At 46.7% G+C, this 22537-nt stretch overlaps 1 protein-coding gene across 1 annotated transcript; it reads left to right on the forward strand.

Moving 5' to 3' along the window:
• Positions 1-1262: 1262 nt before the first annotated feature.
• Positions 1263-20814, forward strand: RASD2 (RASD family member 2). The gene is made up of 4 exons (XM_048832783.2): positions 1263-1280; positions 11093-11530; positions 16506-16785; positions 18476-20814. Exons 3-4 carry the CDS (start codon positions 16515-16517, stop codon positions 19003-19005), a joined length of 801 nt encoding a protein of 266 aa, XP_048688740.1. The 5' UTR covers positions 1263-1280; positions 11093-11530; positions 16506-16514; the 3' UTR covers positions 19006-20814.
• Positions 20815-22537: the final 1723 nt, after the last annotated feature.

Below are 22537 nucleotides of genomic sequence, written 5' to 3' on the forward strand. Positions count from 1 at the left end.
CCCCCATCTCTGCCAGAGCGGGAAGAGAAGATTTGAACAGGGGTCTCCTACCTCTCAGGAGAGTGCTCTAAACACTGAGCTAGGGGATATTCTGAGTTAGGGCTCCCTCAGTCTGTCCTGTTGCCCTGTGGATATATAATGAGTGATTGGAGCAAGAGGACTGGTCCCTTCGTCTCCCATCTCCTAGGCAGGTGGACTATGGAGTCATTCTCACTCTCTTGTTGGCTCAATGGCTCTTTAAGTATTTATCCACAGTGGCACAGTCATTTGAGGTGGGGAGAGAGAATGAATGACTCTATAGACGGGCTCTCAGTCTCCTGTTCAATTCCTTTTCCCCCCCTCTGGCAGAGAGGGGAAATTGAATCTGGGTCTCCTCTAGCCCCAGCGAGTGCTCCAACTTCTTCTTAGCGTATGCACAACATGCCTCGGGTGGCACGTGACCAGGATTCCTCACTGAATTTGGTCCACTGGTTGGATCATTAACTTCTCTGGCCCGGCTGGGGTATTGATGGGGAGTGTTATGTGAACATTGATCCATGCCCCCCAGTGCTCCTACTAACGGGATACGAGTTATGAAGTGAGTGGTAGCCAAATGCTCCTGGTTCGTGCATCATTCTGGGGCTTAGGTGGGAGATAGGTGTCTGGATGCCTAGAGTAGGGCAGCAGTGTACATGCCTTAGGGTCTAAAATTTTGGTCCCTAGGGAACTTTGACAGCAGAAAGTTAGGCACTAAGTGAGTTTAGGCAGCAGCCAAGCAGCAGTTTTGTGGGTCACAGTGGTGCTGCATACAAGGATTTAGGAGCCTAACTCTGGTGCCTAAATTGCTTCATGGGTCTCATACAGAGAGATTAAGTGACTTGCCCAAGGTCATACAGGAAGTCTGTAGCAAAGCAGGGACTTGACTCCCGGTCTCCTGAGTCCCAGGCAAGCGCATGAACCACTGGGCCATCTTTCCTCTCATGAACTGTGTGACTATGCTAGAAAAATATAAATAAAAATCATAGTGCTATTCATAAAGCAATTTGAAGATTTATAGTTTATTTTTACTTTATTAATACAATTGATTGTTTTATTACCCATTTGGTGAAATAAAATGGATCCAAGGGCACCTGACAAAATCTGTCCAGATTATCTCTTGATATAATTGCAGGAACTGATTTGCAAGTCTGGAAATCTTTTATCTTATCTAGGTTCCCATCCAGCAGCCATCAACATGGTATCTGGGCACCTTTCAGAAAAAGATATCCAAGTCCAATTTTGGTTTTGGTGAAGAAGGCTGGGTAAGTCTTTCAGGCTGTAACCTCACTTTTGTTTATTTGCGTCTTCATCTTCACCTGCATTAGGTATAGAGTGACCTACCTTGATTAGGGTTAGACATCATGGTGGTGATATGGCCTGCACCCTGTCTACTCTACAGCTTCTGCCTTTGATAACACTGGTGGAGATGCACCAGCTCAGAGAAACTCTTAGAGATATTCTCTGGGTACATGCACTCTGTGAGTGGAAGGCAAATTCAGCTTCCATAGCCCATCCAGTCCTTGGCCATAATACTGCCAGTGACAGGTATAGAATCATCGAGTTTAAGGCCAGAAGAGAACGCCAGATCGTCTAGTGTGACCTCCTGTATATCACAGACCACCAACACCAGACAGCACCCACACAATGGAAATGAAACCAAAGCATTACAGCCCACGTAAGACTAGACTATTATGTGCCACAGGCAGAGATAGGAGCGTCTGAGCTACACCAGCGCTTGAGGCCCCCAGCAGTGGCAGAGAATTGATTGAAAGACACCCAGATAATCCTGGCAAGTGGCCCACACCCCATGTTGCAGAGGAAGGCCAAAAAAACCCAAAGTCACTGCCAATCTGACCTGGAGGAAAATTCCTTCCCAATCCTACATATGGTGATCACTTAGACCCTGAGCATGTGAACAAGAACCGTCCAGCCAAGCACCTTGGAGAAAGACTTCTTGGTGTCATCTCATTGCACTGGCCCATCCCACTCTGTATCCCATTTCCTCCAGCCTTGGCCATCTCTGATGCGTCAGAGGAAGGAGACCAAAAAAACCACCATAATACACTGGGGGAGGGGGGGGGGGAATTCCCTTCCTGCCCCCTGTAGGTGATTGGCTGAAGTCCTGAAGCATAAGCTTTAGGAAAATAAGACATAAACCAGAAGGGACATCCCATCACAAGCAACCCCGTCATACAATCCCACTCAATTTTGTCCAGCTATCCCTTAAAATGAATTAAGTTGTTTGCCCCCACAACTCCTATTGTGAGACCATTCCAGAACCTCACCCCTCTGATGGTTAGAAACCTTCTTCTAATCTGCAACCTGAATTTATTGCTGGCCAGTTTATATCCTTTTGTTCCTGTGTCAGAATTGTCCTTTAGTTTAAATAGCTCCTCACCCTCCCTAGTGTTTATCCCTCTGATATATTTATAGAAAGCAATCATATCCGCTCTCAGCCTTCTTTTGGTTTGGCTAAACAAACCAAGCTCTTTCTGTTTTCTTGGGGTGGTGATTTTGTGTTGTTGATCCTTATCTGCTAGAAGCTGGGTGGTGGGGCCCTCATGCTCATCTTATTTAGACCACGGAACAGCTATCCTATAGTGACAGCTTTTGGTTCCTGTTGGCCTGTATTCAGTTTGAATTGGTAACCTAGCGGTAAAGGGCATTATATCCCAGTTTTAAAAAAAATTCCCTGAGCTATCCAGTCCCCACCCCTAGTATGTGTCAAGATGCCAGGGGAGACCCGGTAGTTGAAGGAGCCCTGGTCTTGCTGTATGAAAGGAGTGTGAAGGATTGGGCCCTCTTCCAGTTGACTCCAGGCTGCAAAGCTAGCTCCCTCCCTGGGGAAATCCTGCTGGGGGAGCCTCTCACAGAATCCAGGCAGAGTAGTCTCCATTCCGATTAATTGCTGTGGGTTTTATTTCATGCCTTCTTAATGAAAACAAGATCAAAGTTTCATAGCCTTTCCCCACAAGGTCTGTACAGGTTAAGTCCCTTCTCTCTCCACCCCCCAAGTCTGTCTCTCACCTTACGAGTTGCTCAACCCAAAGTTCCTGGCTCTTTACCTCTGAGCCCTTTGCACTAACAGGACTTTTCCAAGTCTCTCTTCTCTCCCTCTGTTTCTTGGAGCTGCTCCTCCCAACAGTTGCTCCAGCCTCTGGCAGGTATGGCTGACCCCTCTCCCATTTCCTGCTCTTCTTTTTATAAGGATCAGCAAATTCAGTTGCTGGTCATTCTTCCAGGTGAAGCAGGTGGGGCTACTTAGCCAGCCAGCCATCTGGAGGCCTCTGTCCTCAGAGGAATACTATCCCTTATACTTTCACATATCACCTGTCCTTGAGAGGTCCTGTCAGGCACTCACCACAGGGCCCCTAGTAGTCTTCAGTTCGTGACAGGAAGATGGTATTCTGATGATCACTCTCGGGTTAATGCTCTATACAAAACTGAAAGGGTTGTAAGGGTAGGTACCAGTATGTCACATGGGCATTTGAGTTTTTCATGGTTTGGAGCCACCTTAGAGCCGCATGGTCAGTGACCAAGACAAAGAGTTTTCCAAACTGTACCTCAGTGCCTTTACAGCCCAGTGTATGGTCAGGCATTCCTTCTCAAGGACCAAGTATCAGGTTTCCCAGAATAGGAGTTCTCTACTTATATAGAGGGTAGGGTGTTTTTGTCCATGGAAGGTTTGGGATTACATTGCACTCACAACGCGGTGCAAGGTGTCAGGTTGTAGAATGAATTCTCGAGAGAAACTGGGGCTGTGCATTATTGGCTTGTTGCATAGAAGCTGTTTAATTTTTCCAAAATGCTTGATCACACTGGGAAGACCACATGACCTGTCGAGGGGCTGATTTTTTAAACAAGATCATAAGTGGTGCTGCCAATTGGGCAAAGTTCGGTACCAATCTTCTACAGTACCCGGCAAGAGCTAGGAAGAACTAGACCTGCTTTTTAGTTCTTGATATGGGAGTTTTGCTAGGGCCTCAACTTTGTCCACTTTGTACCTTTCTGTTCCCTACTAGATACCCCAGATATTTTGTTTCCCATTTCCTCACCAGGCACTTTTTTGGATTTGCTGTGGATGGCCTCCTATAGGGCTTGAAAGACACCTGCTAGGTTTTGGTGAGCCAGTCCCGACAATAGAACACCATATCATCAAGGTCGGCTGTAGCATAGCAATGATGGGGCTGAAACTCCTGGGCCATCAGCCTTTGAAAGGTAGCCGGGGCCCCATGCAATCCAAAGGCCATGCTAATGAATTGGAATAGACCCAGTGGGGTAGAAAAGGGAGTAAGAGGAATTTGCCAATAGCCCTTAATTTGATCTAATGCCATGATAAAGCAGGCTTGACCAAGGCGATACATTGACTTGGAGCATCAGATATGCATAAAATTCTTTGACAGAAATCTACCCAAAATTGGGCAGTTCCAGCTTGCTTTGGTACTAAAACTACCTGACTACACCAGGGACCACTAGACTCCTTGATTAATCCCAATCTTAACTTTTCCTGTTTTTCCTGAACTAACGGGTTTTATGCTGTCTGGGATGGGATGTGACTTCTGGAGGGGCTTGCCCCCCCGGCTCTATACGATGCAGTGAATTACTAAGGAGGTTCATTCTGATAGTGGGGAGAACACTTCCATGTAATCTTTCAGGAGGTTTTTTGCCTTCTCTGCCCATCAGACAGTCTGTCCCCAAGTGGCACCTCTCCTATCCCTATTTCAGCTGGTGTAGGGAGCTGAGAATCCAGATCCTCTTCGCCCTCTTTCAGGCGGATGAAGAGACATTCCTGGATCTTCCAGGATTTTAACAGATTTATGTGATAAATCTACTTTTGTTTTCTCCAGTCAGGGTGATAGATTTCATAGTCTACTCATCCCACTCAATGGAGCACTTCATATTATCCCTGCCATTTGGCCAGGTGCTTGCTCTCTGAGCTGGGAAATATTTGGAATTTCCTGGCTCTAGACCCCTTATTTTATTGTTGCATCTGGGCCTGTTGGGTCTGCCTTTCCCTAGTTTGAATAACGTATTGGAGGTTATTGGTAGAGCAGGAGGGGTGAGCTTTCCAACACACCCTAACTATGTCTAACGCTCTGCTAGGCTGTCTCCCATAAAGGAGCTCCAAAGGGGAGAAGCCTCTGGAGGCCTGCAGTACCTCCCACACTGCAAACAAAATATAGAGAGGCAGTTGGTCCCAGTCTTTGGCTTCTGTTCCACAAATTTTAACATACCGTTAAGGGTCTTATTGGACCACTCTCCATGTCAATCTTTTTGAGGGTGGTAGACTGAGATCTGGAGTGGTTTTACTTTCAACAGTGGCCACACTTGGAGCACCTGGGATGTGAAATTCATTCCCCGATTAGTGAGGATTTCCACAGGAAGATCAGCTGAGGAAAATGCTAGGGTGGAGGCAAAGGAATTTCATAAAGGAATTCAGGTGGCGTAGTCCACAAGTACCAAAATAAACTTGTGACCTCAGACACTCTCCTCCAGAGGGCCTAGTAATCGATCCCTACCCATTCAAAGGGGGTTGCAATGTTGGGTAGGGAGTTAAGGGGCCCAGCCCTGATTTGTTGGGGTCACTTTTTGGTAATTGGGACACAATACACAGAAATCGCCTACTTCTTTATGTATCCCTAGCCAAAAGAATAGAGCCAATAGAAACACTCTTTTTTGGGTTTTCACCTTACCTAGGTGTCCTGCCATGGGGAGTGTATGAGCTAGTCATAGGAGTTCATGAGGCAAGAAGTTTGGGGATGTGTCTCTACTCAGTACAGGATCTCCTCCTGTAATTCAGAGGGGGGGAACTGGTGAGATGCATCTTCAGAGACGGCCACCCCATTGATGGCAGCAAACTGGTTGAAATATTCCCAGAGCATCTGGTCATAGTGTTGAGCCACCACCACATCAAAGGTGTCACTCAGGGTGTTATAGTAGAGGATGGGATGGGCTCTGTGGTATCCATGGATAGGGGATATCCCAACAATCAGTAGGCTGTCCCCTCACCTGGGTCTGCTTTTTAGGAAGATTCTTCTCACAGCTCCATCGAATCACCTCTGGCTTGTCCTCCCTTCTGAGACTTCTTGGGCTGTCTTTGCAAACCTTGGGATCATCGTGGGATTTCAAAGAAGTCAGATTGAGCAATGGGAAACAGATCCCAGATATCCTCAGTGGGGTTCTTTTCTTGCCTCTCTAAAGTGTCTGGCTGCAGGGACTTGATTCTTCTCCCGGGAGAGTTGAAAGAGGTTTCCAGCCATAACCCAGGATCATGGGCCAATGTAGGCAATCTGCCACTCCTACCTGGAGGCGCCATATTTGACCTGCAAAACAACAGAGGCTGTTAGGTATGCATGGATTTCCCCATGAATGCAAGAAATCTGAGTAGGTCTGGAACTCTGGAACCAGTGATGGAACCAGGTCTTACTGAAATAGCATTTGCCCACACCCTGAGTTTATTAATTCCTCCATCATGTTTGGCCCTGTCTTTATTGGGACCACAAGGGGCCTCGCGCTCAATTCTATGGATTGGCTTGGAGTCTCCCTGGCTTGGACAAAGAGGCATCCTAAATAGTCACGTTCCATCATAGGGCATTCTGGTCAGATGTGCCCATGTTGCCCACAGCGGTAACATACCACAGGCCCTTTGAGGGGGGGAGTAGTGGCCCATGGGAAGTCTGGAACTTTGAGGCCCTTGCTGTGAGTGTGGGAGACCTGATAGCGGTAAAGTTTCGATTGGGGGGGTAGGTCATAGTCTCTTGCTGCCTTTCTAAGTGAGGCCAGCTGACTGAGAGGCTGTCCTTCCCACACCTCGGTAATTCAGCCGCCAAGAACCTCTCCATTGTCTCAACAGCCTCTGCAGTGCATCCAGGCTGAAAATGTTGAACCCAGGTGTGTACCACCTTAGAGAGAATGTTGTCCATGAGCTCCACTACCATCTTGGGCTCTAGGTTTAGCCATTGGGTAGTCAAGTCCAGGAGCCATTGATCTACTGCCCAAGGGTGCGCCCTTTAGGGAATGGCTCCAACCAAAATTTCTTTCAATAAGCTTCTATAGAGAGACAGAGGAGGTCCAGGATGACTCCCCTTTGCATTGCATAGGATTGTGCCTCATCCACACACAGGGCCTGATAAGCTGCTTGGGCCTCTCCAATGAGGTATGGGGCCAGATGTGCCACCCAGGAACTCCTCTGCCAGCCCACTGTAGTAGCAACACATTCAGAGGTGGTCATGTAGGCCTCAGGGTTGTCACTGCTGCCCATTTTGGTCAAAGTAAGACTGGGTGAAACTCCAGAGCTGGCTTCCCTCTGTGGCTGTTCCTTTCTCCCGCCAGCCATCGTGAGAGCAAGCGAGGCCATTTCTACCTAAGAGCTGTCTGTTCTGCTCATGGTCAGCCAGTTGGCCTTCTTGCAGGTGCTGTTGGGAACCGAGGAGAGCCTCCTGGAACTGACCGATCCTTTTATTCTCCACATGCTTTTGATTCACCATTAGTCAGAGTATCTACTCCATTGATGGAAAGGGCTCAGATTGAAAGGTCCCTGTTCAGGAGCCATATAAGAAGGACTAGGCCTACCTTGTAGCACCCTCTTCCAGCTGGACCCAGGCTGGTGCCTGCAGAGCTAGCTCCCTCCCTGGGGGAATCCTGCATGGGGCCTCTCACAGAATCCAGACAGAGTAGTTTCCACTCCCACTAACTGCTGTGGGTTTTATTTCAAGCCTTCTTAATGAAAACAAGATCAAAGTTTCACAGTCTTTCCCCACAAAGCCTGTAAAGATTAAGTCCCTTCCCCAACCCCCAAGTCTGTCCCTCACTCTATGATATCATCAACCAAAAGTTCCTGGGTCTTACCTCAAAGCCCTTTGTGCTAACAGGACTTTCCCCAGTCTCCCCTCTGTTTCTTGGAGCTGCACATCCTAACCTCTGACAAGTATCGGTGCCCACTCTCCCATTTCCTACTCCTCCTTTTATGAGGCTCAGCCAATTAAGTTGCCATCTTTTTCCCAGGTGTAGTGGTTGGGACTAATTAGACAGCCAGCCAACTGCAGGCTAGGGTTGCCAGGCATCCGGTTTTCGACTGGAACACCTGGTCGAAAAGGGACCCTGGCAGCTCCGGTCAACATTGCTGACTGGGCTGTTAAAAGTCCAGTCGGTGGTGCAGCAGGGCTAAGGCAGGCTCCCTGCCTGCCCTGGCTCTGCATGGCTCCCGGAAGCAGTTGGTAAGTCCCTCTGTGGCCTCTAGGTACCAGTGCAGCCAAGGAGGTTCCGCATGCTGCCCCTTCTCCAAGTGCTGGCTCCACAGATCCCATTGGGCAGGAACCGCAGCCAATGGGAGCTGCGGGGGTGGTGCCTGCGGGTGAGGGCAGAGCACAGAGCCACCTGTCCATGACTCCACCTAGGAGCCGCAGGGACGTGCCGAGTTAAGTGCCACCCAGAGCCTGCACCTCCCCCCACACCCTGCCCCAGCCCTGAGTCCCCTCCTGGACCCAAACTCCTTCCCAGAGCCTGCACCCCCTCCAGCACCCCAATCCCCAGTCCTGAGCCCCTTCTCCCACTCTGAACCCCTCGGCCCCAGCCTGGAGCCCCCTCCTGCACCCCAAACCCCTCATCCCCGGCCCCACCCCAGAGCCCACACTCCAGCCATAGCCTTTGCACCCAACCTCCCTGTTCCAGCCCTAAACCCCCTCCTGCACCCCAAACCCCTCATCCCCACTCCCAGCTGGAGCCCTTACTCCCCCGCCTGGTGAAAGTGAGTGAGGGTGGGGGAGAGCAAGCGAAGGAGGGACGGGGGATGGAGTGAGCAGGGGCAGGGCCTCAGAGAAGTGGCGGGGCAGGGGACAGGGAAAGGGTGTTCAGTTTTCCGCAATCAGAAAGTTGGCAACCCTACTCTCACCCCAGACGAGGAGGTTAGGCAGGGAGCTAACCTGATGCACTGATTTATCCCCCATTATTGTATGGTACCATCATTGCCTAGGGAGGTTGTGGAATCTCCATCACTGGAGATTAAGAGCAGGTTAGACAAACACCTGTCGGGAATGGTCTAGAAAATACGTAGTCCTGCCATGAGTTCAGGGGCCTGGATTGATGACCTCTCACGGTCCCTTCCAGTCCTAGGAGTCTATGATTCTATCATACAGGAGTTACGAGGGATGGCTGAGAACCCAAGCCCCAGGGCTGGAGCCCGAAAACTTGACACAGTGCAGCTACATTACTCCTGGAGGAATTCTGTGCCACTGCATGTACACAGCATTTATGTTCCCTGCAGAATTCTTTGCTTCCCTGCAGAAAAATGGGAAGCAAAGGGAAGCCACAAGAAAGGTCATGTGACCCTCCCCAGCAGTATGTTTCAGGTGCCCAGGGCAGCCGGCAGAGAGCGGGGAGGGCAGGAGGCAGGACTGGGGAAGACCCGGCTAGTGGCTCCTACCCTGCACTGGGTTCAGCTGCTAGTCCCGGCTGGGCTGGGGAGGATGGGATTTCCTCTTTCCCTGCACAGCATCCGGGGCCAGGCCAGACCCACCCCCAGATTTCTCCATCTGGATCCCCCACTGAGCCCACCCTCAGACTCCCTCCCACTGCTGAGCCTCAACCACGTTCACCTGGACCCCCCTGCAGAGTCCCATTACCATTGCACCCAGAACCCCTCAATAAGCCCCTGTGCATCCAGATTCCCCCCCACACACACACCAGGATCCACCGCTGAGCCACCTGCACCCAGATTGTCCCACACAGAACCCTCTCAGCCCACACCTGGATCCCCCCACATTAAGCCCCTGCACACTTGGATCCTCCCTTGCTGAGTCTGCCTGCCCACACAGAGGGGCAGGGCCCTGGGGTGTTTCTGGGGCAGGCCACGTCCTTGTGCTGTGTCAGGGTTGGGTGCAGCCTCACTGCTGAGTACGTGTCCCGGGGGGGAACTGCACAGTGATGGCCCACCTCTGTGCAGCCAATGGCCAGTGCTCCCCAATGCCATGCTGGAGCCTCCACATTTATATGATAAATAAAATTTGCAGAATTTTAAAATATTGTGCACAGAATTTTAATTTTTTTGGCACAATTTTTAAAATTTTTTGGCACAGAATGCCATCAGGAATACCACATGCACATTCAGCAGTGGGTGGGTATGACCAGCAGTCCTCTTCCTAGGAAGCGATTAGTCATTTGTAGAGCTAAGGGGTGTGGCTAAGGAGGGAGGTGGTTACAAATCAGGGCTGCCAGCAGCAGTAATGCCGATATGTAGTCTATGGAGAAAGTGGTCTTGTTGCAGCAAGAAGAGGTCAGGAATCCAAACATGAGAAAGCAGGTGGGACCACAGCTTTTAGAGGGGAAATTAGCACTGTCTCTGGGTTGATCCAGAGCAAAATGAAGTTGCAAGCCACTTAACATTTGTAGCCTGATTTGTAGTTCTAGATCAAAACCAACGAGCGTTCCTAACAACTGCAAAGTGTCTTGGGGCAGGGGATGCTATATCTCAAAAGAATCATAGAAATTAGGAACAGAAAATCCCTATTTGGTTAACCGCTCAGTCCATCTCTGTTTAGCAGGAAACATTGGAAGGGGAAAATAGTGCTTTTAAAAAGTTCATGAGTTTTCAGAGCATAATAGGAGTAAAAAGGATCTCTCACACACGATCACAGATATACACACAGGTCTCTTGTGGAAAGAAAAAGAATTTGCAATCTGGAATGTGAAAGAATTTTGTGTTTAAAAAAAAAAAAAGCCCTTCAATAAACATAAGATCCCACCCCCTTGGCAACTCTTCTTCCACTGTCTCTGACTTAAAGGGAGGAGTGAGCCAATTATGGGTGAGTTCTGCAGAAGGAAAACCTGCAACTTACTAGCTGCTGGGGGAGAGAGACAGTGAGAGAGGCAGGGAGGAAGAATCAATAGACAAATTCTAAAATGTAAAGAAAAAGCAAAGCATTTTAAAACAAATCTCAGATGAGGTGGGGAAGTCTATTTTATCTGCCAGGATTCTTTGCAGTGCAAGAGTGAGGGTGTACTTTCAAACCTGGTATAATAAGAAACTCCCAGGCCCCCCTCTTAACCCCTAATTTGCTTCCCCCTCTTTATTTCACAGGGTCTACATAAAAGCACTGTGGGTCAGCTGAATGCACACACTAGCCTTGACAGCTAGGTGTCGCACCAGAGGCCACTTCCATGCAAATGAGTCTACGAATTACAAGTTGCAAGACAAGAAAGTGTGTGGGAGACCTCGTGAACTGAGACTACCAGGAGAAGAGCAAACCTCTTCAGAGGGCAAAAACTACTTCTGGTACACAGAGCCTACTTTGGATCATGTCAATCTTCTGACCCAATAAAGATCACCCATGGGGAACCAGCCCCTGGAGCGCTCTGGTCTTTCCCAGTCCAGCTAAGGTCCAAAGTGGTGGAGAAGAGCCCAGCTCAGTGACTTGGGATCCAGAAAGGAGCAGCAGGAGCAGCAGCCTCTGAAAGCCATCAAGACAGCTTCATCCACGGCACTAAGATTCAGGACTTCTCCTCCAAACAAAGAAAGGTAAGGGAGAGGCACTGAACTTGAAATTAAAGCAATAGAAAGGAAGAAAAACACCCTGCAGAAATAATATCAGTGTGCATGAAAATGAAAGGTACTCCAGGATTTTCTAATCAATGACAGGTCTGTAATGCACAGTTTGGTTTGCTTCTGCCTATGTCTCTTTTAGCCAGATGCAATAAATCATTTAGGACTAGTATAGAGAGAGAGATACTGTAACTGGTGACTGTAAACAGTGGCATCTCAGAATGTTTTTATGTATGGTCAGTGGTAGGGAGCATACTGCATGCAGTAATACTCAGCATTTGGGTATTGAAAGCTAACATGTAAAAGCTCCAGGCAGCAGGTTTTTTATCTTCATTATGTTTTTCTGTAACTGGTGCATAGGATCAGACTTTTCACCACCTCACTGGAATTTTGGCATAATCTGTTCAGTGCACGCGTGGATTTGCAAAGGCAGATGCATTATAATGTAGTCTTAAATTTGCAAAAACAGCATTGTCTAATGATTAGAGCAAGGGGCTGGAGTCAGGAGACTTTGGTTTTAATGCTTACCTTGTCACTGGCTCATGGTGTGACCTTAGACCAGTTGCTTTCTCTCTCTGTGCCCTGGTTTCACAGAGATAGGGATAGTTTTAAATTTACCTACCTTTTGTGAAACAGTTTAAAATCATTGGACAGAAGGTGCTCTAAAATTGCAAAATAGTATAAATCAGGTGTTTTGTTACCCTCAAGTCAGTGCAGGAAGTTAAAGACAGAGCAGGGAACAAATCTATTTTTAAACCTTTAATAAACTTGAAGGAAGAGTCATAGATTCAAACCAGCTGGTGGTGTGTGTTTGTCCTCTTCTGATTGATTTTTACTTTATTTAGTAAATAACCATGTGGTCTCTTTCTGTTTCCTCCTTACTACCTTTAATCTTTCCGGTGTATGGCTCCCTGTACCCCGCAAGGGGCTTGAACTTGGTCTCTTTCTCTGAGTAAGAGAGGAGAAAGATTTGAGTCAGAGAGAAGCTGTGATTATTTGAAGAGTGTGAAAGACAAATGAAGGTTCCAGGTTATGCTGCACCCTGCAAGTCAGGTGCACAGGGGAGGCAATGAAATGAATAACAGCTACAGGAATTAGAAGTGCTGAAAGGATCTATTTACTGTGCACTAGACCAAAGGCAGGCTGCAGAGCATGGGAGCTCCCTTAAAGGAATAATCTGACAAACAAAACCTCTCAAGGGCACCATAAGGTGACATTTTAAATGAATATTGGGTGTGATGGGGGAGATCTGTTTCCAGTTGTCACTTCCCCTAACCTCTCCTGTGCACAAACATCCCTCAGTCAAAGCCTCATAAAATGACCACATGGGTGTGTGTGTGAGCGCATGCACAATAAGGGTTTGCCCTGCTCAGGTTGGCAGGCAGTGTAGCCTAGTGACTGGAATTTGGGGCACTCTGAGAGCCAGGAGACTTGGGTTCTGTTCCCCACTTTGCTACTGACTTGTCTGACCTTGGTCAAGTCACTGAGCCGCTCTGTGCCTCATTCTCTCCCTCTCGGTAAAATGGGGATGATAGTACTTTTCTCTCAGGAGTACACTGAAGGAAAAATTAATAAAAAGTGCTTTGAAATCTCTGGATTGAAGGTGCTGTGGAGATGCAAAAGGGGTATTGATTTATTGTATTTTTCATGGCCTGTGCGTCTTTGAGAGGAAGGAGAAAAGTTGGAGCTGCCCCAGCCTGTGTGTATGGGAATTAGAGAAGGCCCGTATGTTTTAGGATTGCTCCCAACTGTGCACTCTCCCATGCTTCATCAAGCTTGTTAATTGGCCCAAGCCATAAGGCTCCTACCAGTTCCCAAGAGAGACTGTTCTGCAGATTCTCTGCCCCGATTGTTAGGATGAATATGAGAGAAAAATTCCTAAAAGTCCTGTGCTAGGCAGGATGGACAGAAAGTGGATTATTTTTATTTTCAGTGGAAGAATGTGTGCTGTCCCCTTTTGGAAGAGAACGGACAGAGAGTTGTAGGTGGCTTGTTATCAATAAAGTGATGTGACAAATCCAGAGCAGTGTGAAAAGCCTGCACATGTAAAACGAAACTGACAACGTGTGTATGCTCCCAACCAGACCCAAAACTAAAATCATACTCTTCTGCCCCAGTTCAGTTGTTTGCTTCTTGTTCTCAGCATGTTCTGAAAGATTCAGGGTTTATAGGGTTTATATAGGGCCAGTATGAACTTGGGGCCAGCTTTGCAGCTGTACATCATGCACAACTGGGGCCAGATATTCCAGTGCTCAGATCCCAACAAAGAGCTGCAATGAAAATCTGGCCCTATGTTCTATCACTTCCTTCAGTGCTCAGCTGAGGAGCGTCTGTTTCATCCCCAACCCCATAGAACCCCTGTGGTGGGCCATCTCTCAGAGCCGCTTTATATTATGATCCATTAGATTTGGATAGCCCCAGACTTTGACCACTTTAAAGCTGTTAGCCCAAATGAGTATTTCCTCCACGCACTCAAATATAGAAGAGATGATGCACACGTGCAGCTTGGCATGTCTGTATGATAGATGCAGAATTCTCCTCCCACCCATTGAAATGAGACACTCTCCTGCTTGCTTTCTTGATGGGACTGTATATCTGTGATTTGCTGCTAGTTCACGCAGTTGCCTTTTGGCCAGTATTTATTTATTTATTAGTTTATATTACGGTAGCACCCCAAGGCTGCAGTGAGGATCAGGGCCCTGTCATTCTGGGCACTGTACCAAACACATCAGATAACACCGATAGAGTTCCGTATTTGAAGAATGCTACCGTATTCTAACAGTATTCACCCTGTAGCAGCACAGCTGCAAGACACTGGGCCAGATCCTCAGGTGGTGTAAATCAGCATCACTCCACTGAAGTCAGTGCAATGACACCAGTGTACAACAGCTGAGGATTTGGCCCTATGTACAGCATCAGACCATTATGGCAGGATAATGTCAATCTTTTTTATAAGGATTGTTTGGCAAAACTGATTCTCCTTTTTAAAATACCCCACCTTACTAAACAAAGCTCAGAGAGCACGGGGGGCGGGAGGGGGAACTTCTGTCTAATCCCAAAACAGATCAGTCCCCATCCATTTGGTGCACAGACCCTAGAACCTGCACATCCTAGTGTACAAAGGAGAGTACAAGGGCCAGCGAACACCACTGGATGTCAGTGTTTCTGAGGAAAATTGGTGACTTTGCACTGAGAAGGTACAACCTGTTCCAAATTAGACACAGTCCAAACATAGGGCCGGATCTTGCCAGCCTAGCCTGGCACAGCGCTCACATCGACAGAATTGGACCCATGCTACATGTGCACAATATTACGTCCTGATTTTACTGCCTGATTGTAATTTAGGCTGTAATCCCCTTTGAGTGTAATTTAGATTATAATTTGCCTTTGGGGCAAGCACTGCATTTTCTTTTCTGCTCCTTACAGAGCTGAGAATGCTGTCAATGCTCAGTAAATAACCATAACGATGAGTAGTAATGTTCTGCTAGTGCCTTAAGCCACAGCACAAAGCCAGTAGGGATACTGGCTTGGACTTCTTACAGGCTTCTTTATTTACAAAGAATATTTCGTTACTTCTGCTTGGTACTTAACACATGTAAAACATTTTCAGTGATTTTCTTGGCATAAATACCAGATACATAAAGGTTTGGGAGATGAAATTCACATGGGGAAAGGATAGGAATCCAGATCTGTACCCAGAAATAATCTCTCAGTGTATATATAAATACTCAAAACCTATCATTCAGTAAACAACACCTACATTTAATAAACAGCACAGTGGGAACTTGATATTTCTTTCATACGCTCCTAGTAACCAAAATAAACTGTCCAAATGTGTCTGCTATGCTATGACAGCTAGTTTTCCACAGTGTGCCTGTATTTTTCTTTTCTGTGCACAACATATTTGATCTGAAAGATAAAAAATGTCTGTGAAATCCATGTTTTTCTATCAAGATTTCCTGTATCTTTCTGCTGTGTCAAAATGTAATCTCCGGGGTCTGTAGACTCACTTTAGTATTCACCTTGCCCTTTGGTTATATCAGAAAGCTGCCCTCTTCCCCCACAGTCCCTCATTTATCTCAATACAGCCAAGGACTGCCAGAACCGAGGACTAACATGTGAATGTAAAGAGTGACACATCCATGAAAAACAAAACTAGCATTTCTGCAGCTCCATCCACTACCAGCCATCTTGCTGCAAAGCAGCAGTATTTGAGATGCTAACAGTTTGGGGGTGAGGAGCTCTGGCCTAAGAGATTTGTTGGATAAAAATCTGGTGTCAGAATTTGAAAAAGAACATTTGGGGCCCAAGTCTTTGAAGCTAGTGTCTGATGATGCAATTCTGTGCCTGCAATTACCTGTACCAGCACTTTAGGTCACTTGGACTCTAAGTATCTGATTGATCCTAGAAAGCAGGTACTGTGAGCAGCTCCCATTTAGATACCTAAAGGGAGTGGCTAGATCTTAATGGGAGCTGCTCAGTGCTTCTGGAAACCCGGCTGCTTCATTGAGGTGTCTAAACGAGAACTGAGCTCTTTTGAAAATCAGGCCCCAAATATCTAAGTGGCTTAAACTGTCGGTATGAAACTGGAGTCATGGCTAGAGCCAAGCTGATAAATTAGCCCTCAATGTTTAAATAAAATGGCAAATTGTAGTTCAAAACTTTATGTTCAAATATAAATTTCTTCATTTTGATGTGACTTAGAAAAGAAAATTCTCCTTAAATCAGGCTAAAAAATGAGACCGTTTCCCTCATGTAATTTCCTTATCAAGATTTCCTATATGTGCTAAGCAGACCTGCTAACCAGAACCAAACGCTGTATCTTACATCATGTAGCAATCCACAGTGATCTTTGAGTTAGCTGTAAGAAAACACAGAGGTCTCTCCACTACAGCCTCACTCTTCTTTCCTTTCTCTCCACCCCTGCCTGCTTTTATTTTGACCCTTTCAGCACCAAGCAATGATGAAGACTGTGTCCAGTGGGAACTGCACCCTGAGCGTGCCAGCCAAGAACTCCTACCGCATGGTGGTGCTGGGAGCCTCCAGAGTGGGCAAGAGCGCCATCGTCTCACGCTTTCTCACTGGCCGCTTTGAGGACCAGTACACTCCCACCATTGAGGATTTTCATCGCAAGGTCTACAACATCCGGGGAGACATGTACCAGCTGGACATCCTGGACACATCTGGGAATCACCCTTTCCCCGCAATGAGGAGGCTTTCTATATTGACAGGTGAGAGGGGTGGGGTGTGAGACAGAAAAGGGTGTCCTACTGAGGGATGGTGGGTCAAGGATCCCAACTGTGGATCTCTGCTTGACAATAATAACCAGGACACCATTCTTTCCTAACAAAGCATTAGTTATGGGAGATAGATAGAGGGAATGATGGGTAATGGGATGGAGCTTGTTATAAAGATGCATCTTTTCCCCAGTGGCATTCCCTGACTGGAGCACTCCAGATGTCATCAGGGAGTACGTCACTCACCCAGGAATCAACTTGGAGATGTTCAAAAATTTGAGTTGTTTTGCCTAATTTATTCTCCTCCCCTCACCCCCCGTGTATAATACGTATGACTTGTGTTTTTTAACTGCGGTGACAAGTGAATGGTAAAATCAAAATCTCACAGGTATAAAGAACACCAGGAGAAAGAGGAAGTTTGTCACCACCATGCACAAGCAATGTAATACAAATGTAAAATATACAATGAGGGATTTAAAAATGACTTGACAAGGTTTTGAAAAAAAATTTTAAACTGGTTTCCTGCTTTTGGACAATTAAAAATTCCAGTGGAATGCATCTCCCTAAAGTCACTCCCTCCACTCTTACTATTTCTGCCTTCTCCTGTAGTCACCCAGAATGAAGTAAACCACATATTAGAAGAATGGTGGCCTCATATGGAAAGTGTTGATAAGCTAGGAGTTCCTGTTTTCAGTAGGTGCTGCTGTGCGTGCATCACTTCTGAAAATTAGACTGTGGGTGTGTACATGGCTGAGTATACAGCCAAAGTTCATAGCCCACCTGGGTTAAGTCCTACTTGCCCTACTATCCGGTGAGACCCCAAGTCTATATTAGGTAGCGCTTGATACCAGGATCTGCATCCTACATGATGCAGATGCCAAACTCCAGGATGTGAGTGGGGGTAAGCTTGGGTCCATGAAAGATCTCTTTCTCAGTTCCATGTAAACTGCACTTAACAGGCTGTTAGTTTGCTTTATCTTATATTTGTACAAGAAAGATTCTCCCAGCATTGTAAGTAGATTGTGCAAATTGTCATTTGCACTTCCTTTTGTACTCTGTTTCTCTTGAGCCAGTGAAATTGTAGCAGAGCACTGGATTCTTGGAAGCTCAAACTCATTTCTCAGATGCTCTGAACAGACTGGCTTGTGGGTCTTGTGGTCAAGTGCTGCTCCTGTTCTTGTATATTGAAAGGGTCGAGGTATCATAGCTACTGTTTTCTGCTCTTAGGAGTTGCTAAACAGGTGGTGTTTTTCAGGAAAAATGATTGGGGGGTGGGGGGGAGGAGTGAGTGACCCAGAAGAATTAAGTCAGAAGATTGTTGAAAACACATGGTGCAAATAGGCCACATCAATAAGTCAAATGCAGTCTAGGATAAGACAACAGGATATGACTGAGGAAATACTTTGACCATAAGACGTTTCTACAGCTGTGGGAACAAGGGAGAAGGTAAATCAGAAGGTGACCAGGAACACTCCTTAGAGAGTGTATAGGATCGAAGGAGAAACAAGCAAAGAGGAAGAATGATGGGTGTGTAGGGGGAACGAAATCTATTGTTTTAAATAGAGAGAGTCAAGATAGGTGAGGTAATATCTTTTATTGGACCAACTTCTTTGGTGGAAGGGAAGTAGACTGCTCTGAGATGGATTCTAATAAACAAATCCTCTGGCTTTCTTTTTAATTACAGGGGATGTTTTCATCCTAGTGTTCAGTTTGGATAACAGAGACTCCTTTGATGAGGTCAAGAGGATCCAAAAGCAGATCCTTGAAGTCAAATCCTGCCTGAAGAACAAGACCAAGGAGACAGCTGACCTCCCCATGGTGATTTGTGGCAACAAAAATGATCATAGTGAAATCTACCGCAAGGTGCGCTCGGAGGAAGCAGAGAAGCTTGTCTCCAGCGATGAGAACTGTGCCTACTTCGAAATCTCAGCCAAGAAGAACACGAATGTGGATGAGATGTTCTATGTCCTTTTCAGCATGGCCAAGCTACCTCACGAGATGAGCCCTGCCCTTCACAGGAAAATCTCTGTCCAGTATGGTGACGCCTTCCACCAAAAATCCTTCAGGATGCGCCGGGTCAAGGAGATGGATGCCTATGGCATGGTCTCCCCCTTCGCTCGCCGACCCAGCGTCAACAGTGACCTGAAATACATCAAATCCAAAGTTCTCAGGGAAGGCCAGGCAAGGGAGAGGGAGAAATGCACTATCCAGTGAAGGGGTATCCATCATTCTGAGTGAAATCATTGTGTTGGTGCAGTGCCTTAAAGTAAAAGGTTTGAGAACAGGTTCATAGCACCCACCTGATGGAGGATGCCCACCATGGCCGTAAGCTTGGCTCTTCCTCAGACCTCCACAGCATCGCTAATGTAAATAGTAAACTTCCAAGCCACCTTATAAACAGTTGAGGAAATCCGAGGTCTGAAAGGTGACTAGCTTCTTCATTTCTTAATTAAGTTTCTTTTTGTTCTTCTCCTGTCTGAAGAACTTGGACTTGTAAAGAAGGATTTGCTTCATGCCTACCCAGGGAATAGGTCAGCAACACAGAGAAGGCATTGGATATATGTAAATAACGAGTAACCCATCATTCAGCCTCTGCTGAGAAAAACAAATGTGTGTCTTTTTTCAAGCACACTTTAAAAATGCTCCAGTTTCCCCATCTTCATCCAACGGATAATGGTATTAACCCAGGCTCCCAGGACTGAGGGTGGACTTGATACATGGGAATGCAATTCTGACTGGCCAGGTAGATGAGCTCTGGTTTGCTGTATCTTAGAAAGTCTGGGAGCGATGAAATTTTGCTGTACAGGTGGCAATTTCTAACAGCCATTGACGTAAATGTCACTTTTGTATTATAGCTTTAATCTTGTTTTTGTTTTGTTTTTTCAAGTGAAACCAGATGGCAATTGTGTATTTGAAATGAAAACTGTGTCTGTGTTCTAGACTTGCCAAGTATTTTCAGTTTTAAGGTTACATAATATGTACAGTAATTGAAAGTGAAATTGTTGTACTGTAAAGCCAACACATCTGACTGCTAGCTCTCCTCGTGTGTGATTGCTTCTCAAAACAAACACAAATCTGTTACAGGTACTCACTCACTCTGCCCCTCCTCTCTATCAGAGCAATGGTTCCTTCCTCGTGTCTTTGACAAGAGCTGGACCTGATTTGAATTTTGGCTTGAACCATTATAGAAAGAGGTTTGGACCTTCCTCTGAAATTCAAGGGTGACAGGACGTGGGGAGTTGATTTGGAACCAACTCTGCTTGGAACCATCCCTTCGTTCCAGAGTTCTCCTTATTACTGGTGGGGTTTGCCCCTGAACAGAGGATGGGCATAGGTAGCACCACTAAAGTCCCTGACAGCACAGTCCTTGTGCTAGCTCTCTGCACAGTGTGAATTTTGCCACTGTGATTAATTTGGAGTTGAGTCACTCTTTCCCATTCCTCCCTTGCCCTGGTCCCTGGCTGCTCTCTCCCTGTCTTTTCTATTTCAGCATCTCTTGTTTGGTGTGCTGGGGCCCTGTGTGCACTCAGAAAGCCAGATGTATTCCCTTTGATATGAGCATGCCACTCCCATTGACTTAAATGGGAGAAACGCATACATAGCTGTGGGTAGAATCTAGTTCTAAAACTGTAAGTAACAACAGTGCATATATTCTTCCCATGAGTGTGTGGTTTTTATATATACACCTCATACCAGCCCTGGCATATTCCAGCCCGCCCCATCCCTCACATACTGCCCCTGTATGTATTCATCTCGCTGTGTTCTGGCTGGAGCTGTGGGCTGAATGGTAGTTCATTCTGTAACTTGACAGGTGACAAAAAATGACAGATATTTGCTAGAAATAGCCTCTGAGAGACCCAATCCTGTCTCCACTTGTCCGTCATTCCATCCTCTCCTTGTATTCACAGGTAAAACGCACAAGTGTTTGATTCCTGGTGCCATGGCAACACCCTATATTATCAAGTCTCTCTCACTCTTTATAAATATGTATACTGTTTATGATTAAACCTGATTGATTTATTAGCAGTGTCCTGCCTGATTTTGCTTTTAGCAGGAGTAATTAGGAAGGCAGTAGGGTTTTTATGTAAGGTGTCAGGTGATTTTTGAACAGGGGGCTTCAGCTGAAGTCTTAGAAAAGGATTCTCTTTTTCTGACGGGAGCATACATTTAAAGGGATTTTCATAGCCCTTTCAGACTTCATTGACCTGCTTGGAACAGAACATTTTATTTTCTCCAGAAGGCTCCCGCTACATACATCCATCCCTGACAGAGCTCTGAGGATGCCATAATTTTTGGCAGCTCCTGAGAAGGGGTTGGGTTGTTTGGGTCACAGGCCGTGGTGCTATGCTACAAGCACAAATGAAAGGGGGCCCGTGTCTCCTCCAGAGCACAGGCAGCTAGCTATGCTCCCCACATTGCTCACGGTGCAGGGAGCCAGCCGCTCTCTCCCTCCTCTCATGAACTGAAAACACTGTCCACCCCTTCTTGGATTAGATGCGAGCTCTGTGAAGGAAAATTGTCCTCTGACCCACCATTAGAACTGTGAAAATAACTGATTTTTTGTTTGGTTGGTTTGGTTCTCTGGCAGTTCTGAAAAATCAAAGAAAAAGGTAATCAGAATTTACAGCGTATTGAAAAAAAATTGGAAATTTCATTTCTGGTCAAATGAAACGTTTCACAACCTGAAACAAAATGTCAGGTTAATTTTATTTATTTTATTTATGCGCGGGGGGCGGGAGGAGGAACGTATTTTTAGCCTTTTGTTTTGTAAGCAGGGTCTGAATGTACTCTCCCCTGACAGCTAGCTCGGGAGAGGGAGAGACTTCAGGAGCAAACTGTATTTACATGAACACACCCCTCTGCGTAGGTATCTAGCAGACAGGAGTTGTGTAGCTCCAAATAATCAGCTTTGTCTGATGCTGGGTTACAAATCACTTTAGTATTGAATGCAGGGGTAGAGAAATGTTATCAATGTTATCTTCATTGTATGACTAAAGGGGAGCAGAACTGTGCTGAGCTTGTCCAATTGAGTGGCCATCCTCAGCTGAAAGGAACTTGCTAAGCCAGGGGCTCAAATGCCAGACCTCTGTGAAAGTCAGAGGGGTGGGGACAGGTGTTCCCAGCCGGAGGTGTGGACTCTTCCTAACGGTCCCTAATCTGGTTTAACCTGATCCTTCCCACTGTTCAAAGGTAGAGCTAAATAGACTTCATTAGGAGCCTTTTGTTATGTTAAAGAGCTCAAATGAGAGCTGAAATCACTTGGGGGGCGCAATGTTTCTGTCCAGCCTGCTATCACTAAGAGACTGATGTGTAGAGGTCACAACAGAGAGGCAGGTGGTAGCAGAAGGTGACTGACAGCCAGCGAATGAGTGGCTGGTGAGGCAACAAGTGGCTGGCGGGGCGGCCAGGCGGTGAGGAACTGCGGTTGGCGAAGCAGCCAGGCGGTGAGGAACTGCGGTTGGCGAAGCAGCCAGCCACAGCAAGTGCTCAGATGGTGAAGCAAGCCAGGTGCCTTCTTCCCCAGGTGGGAGGTGAACTCACACAGATGTGCCTCTGAACCCAGGGTCCTCGCTGATCAAGGACAACCACAGTGAGTGGGGTATGGTGAGGGAACAGAGAGGGGCACAGTAAAGGACCTTTTGGGTGTCGAACTCAAGAACATGAGGTGGAAGGCACTGCCCCACGCACTCTGGGGTGGGCATCCTGCTCACAGTTTTATGTTTATGAATCCTGCTTGCAGCATTTT

This window comes from Caretta caretta, chromosome 1 (genome assembly GCF_965140235.1).
Source record: "Caretta caretta isolate rCarCar2 chromosome 1, rCarCar1.hap1, whole genome shotgun sequence".
Classification (NCBI taxonomy): Eukaryota; Metazoa; Chordata; order Testudines; family Cheloniidae; genus Caretta; species Caretta caretta.

What these genes read in the sequence shown, in the direction of transcription:
- RASD2 (XM_048832783.2), top strand. Translation starts at nt 16,515, where the DNA reads ATGATGAAGACTGTGTCCAGTGGGAACTGCACCCTGAGCGTGCCAGCC. An exon ending in GAGGCTTTCTATATTGACAG is followed by an intron (nt 16,786 to 18,475) that starts GTGAGAGGGGTG and finishes TTTTAATTACAG; the next exon opens with GGGATGTTTTCATCCTAGTG.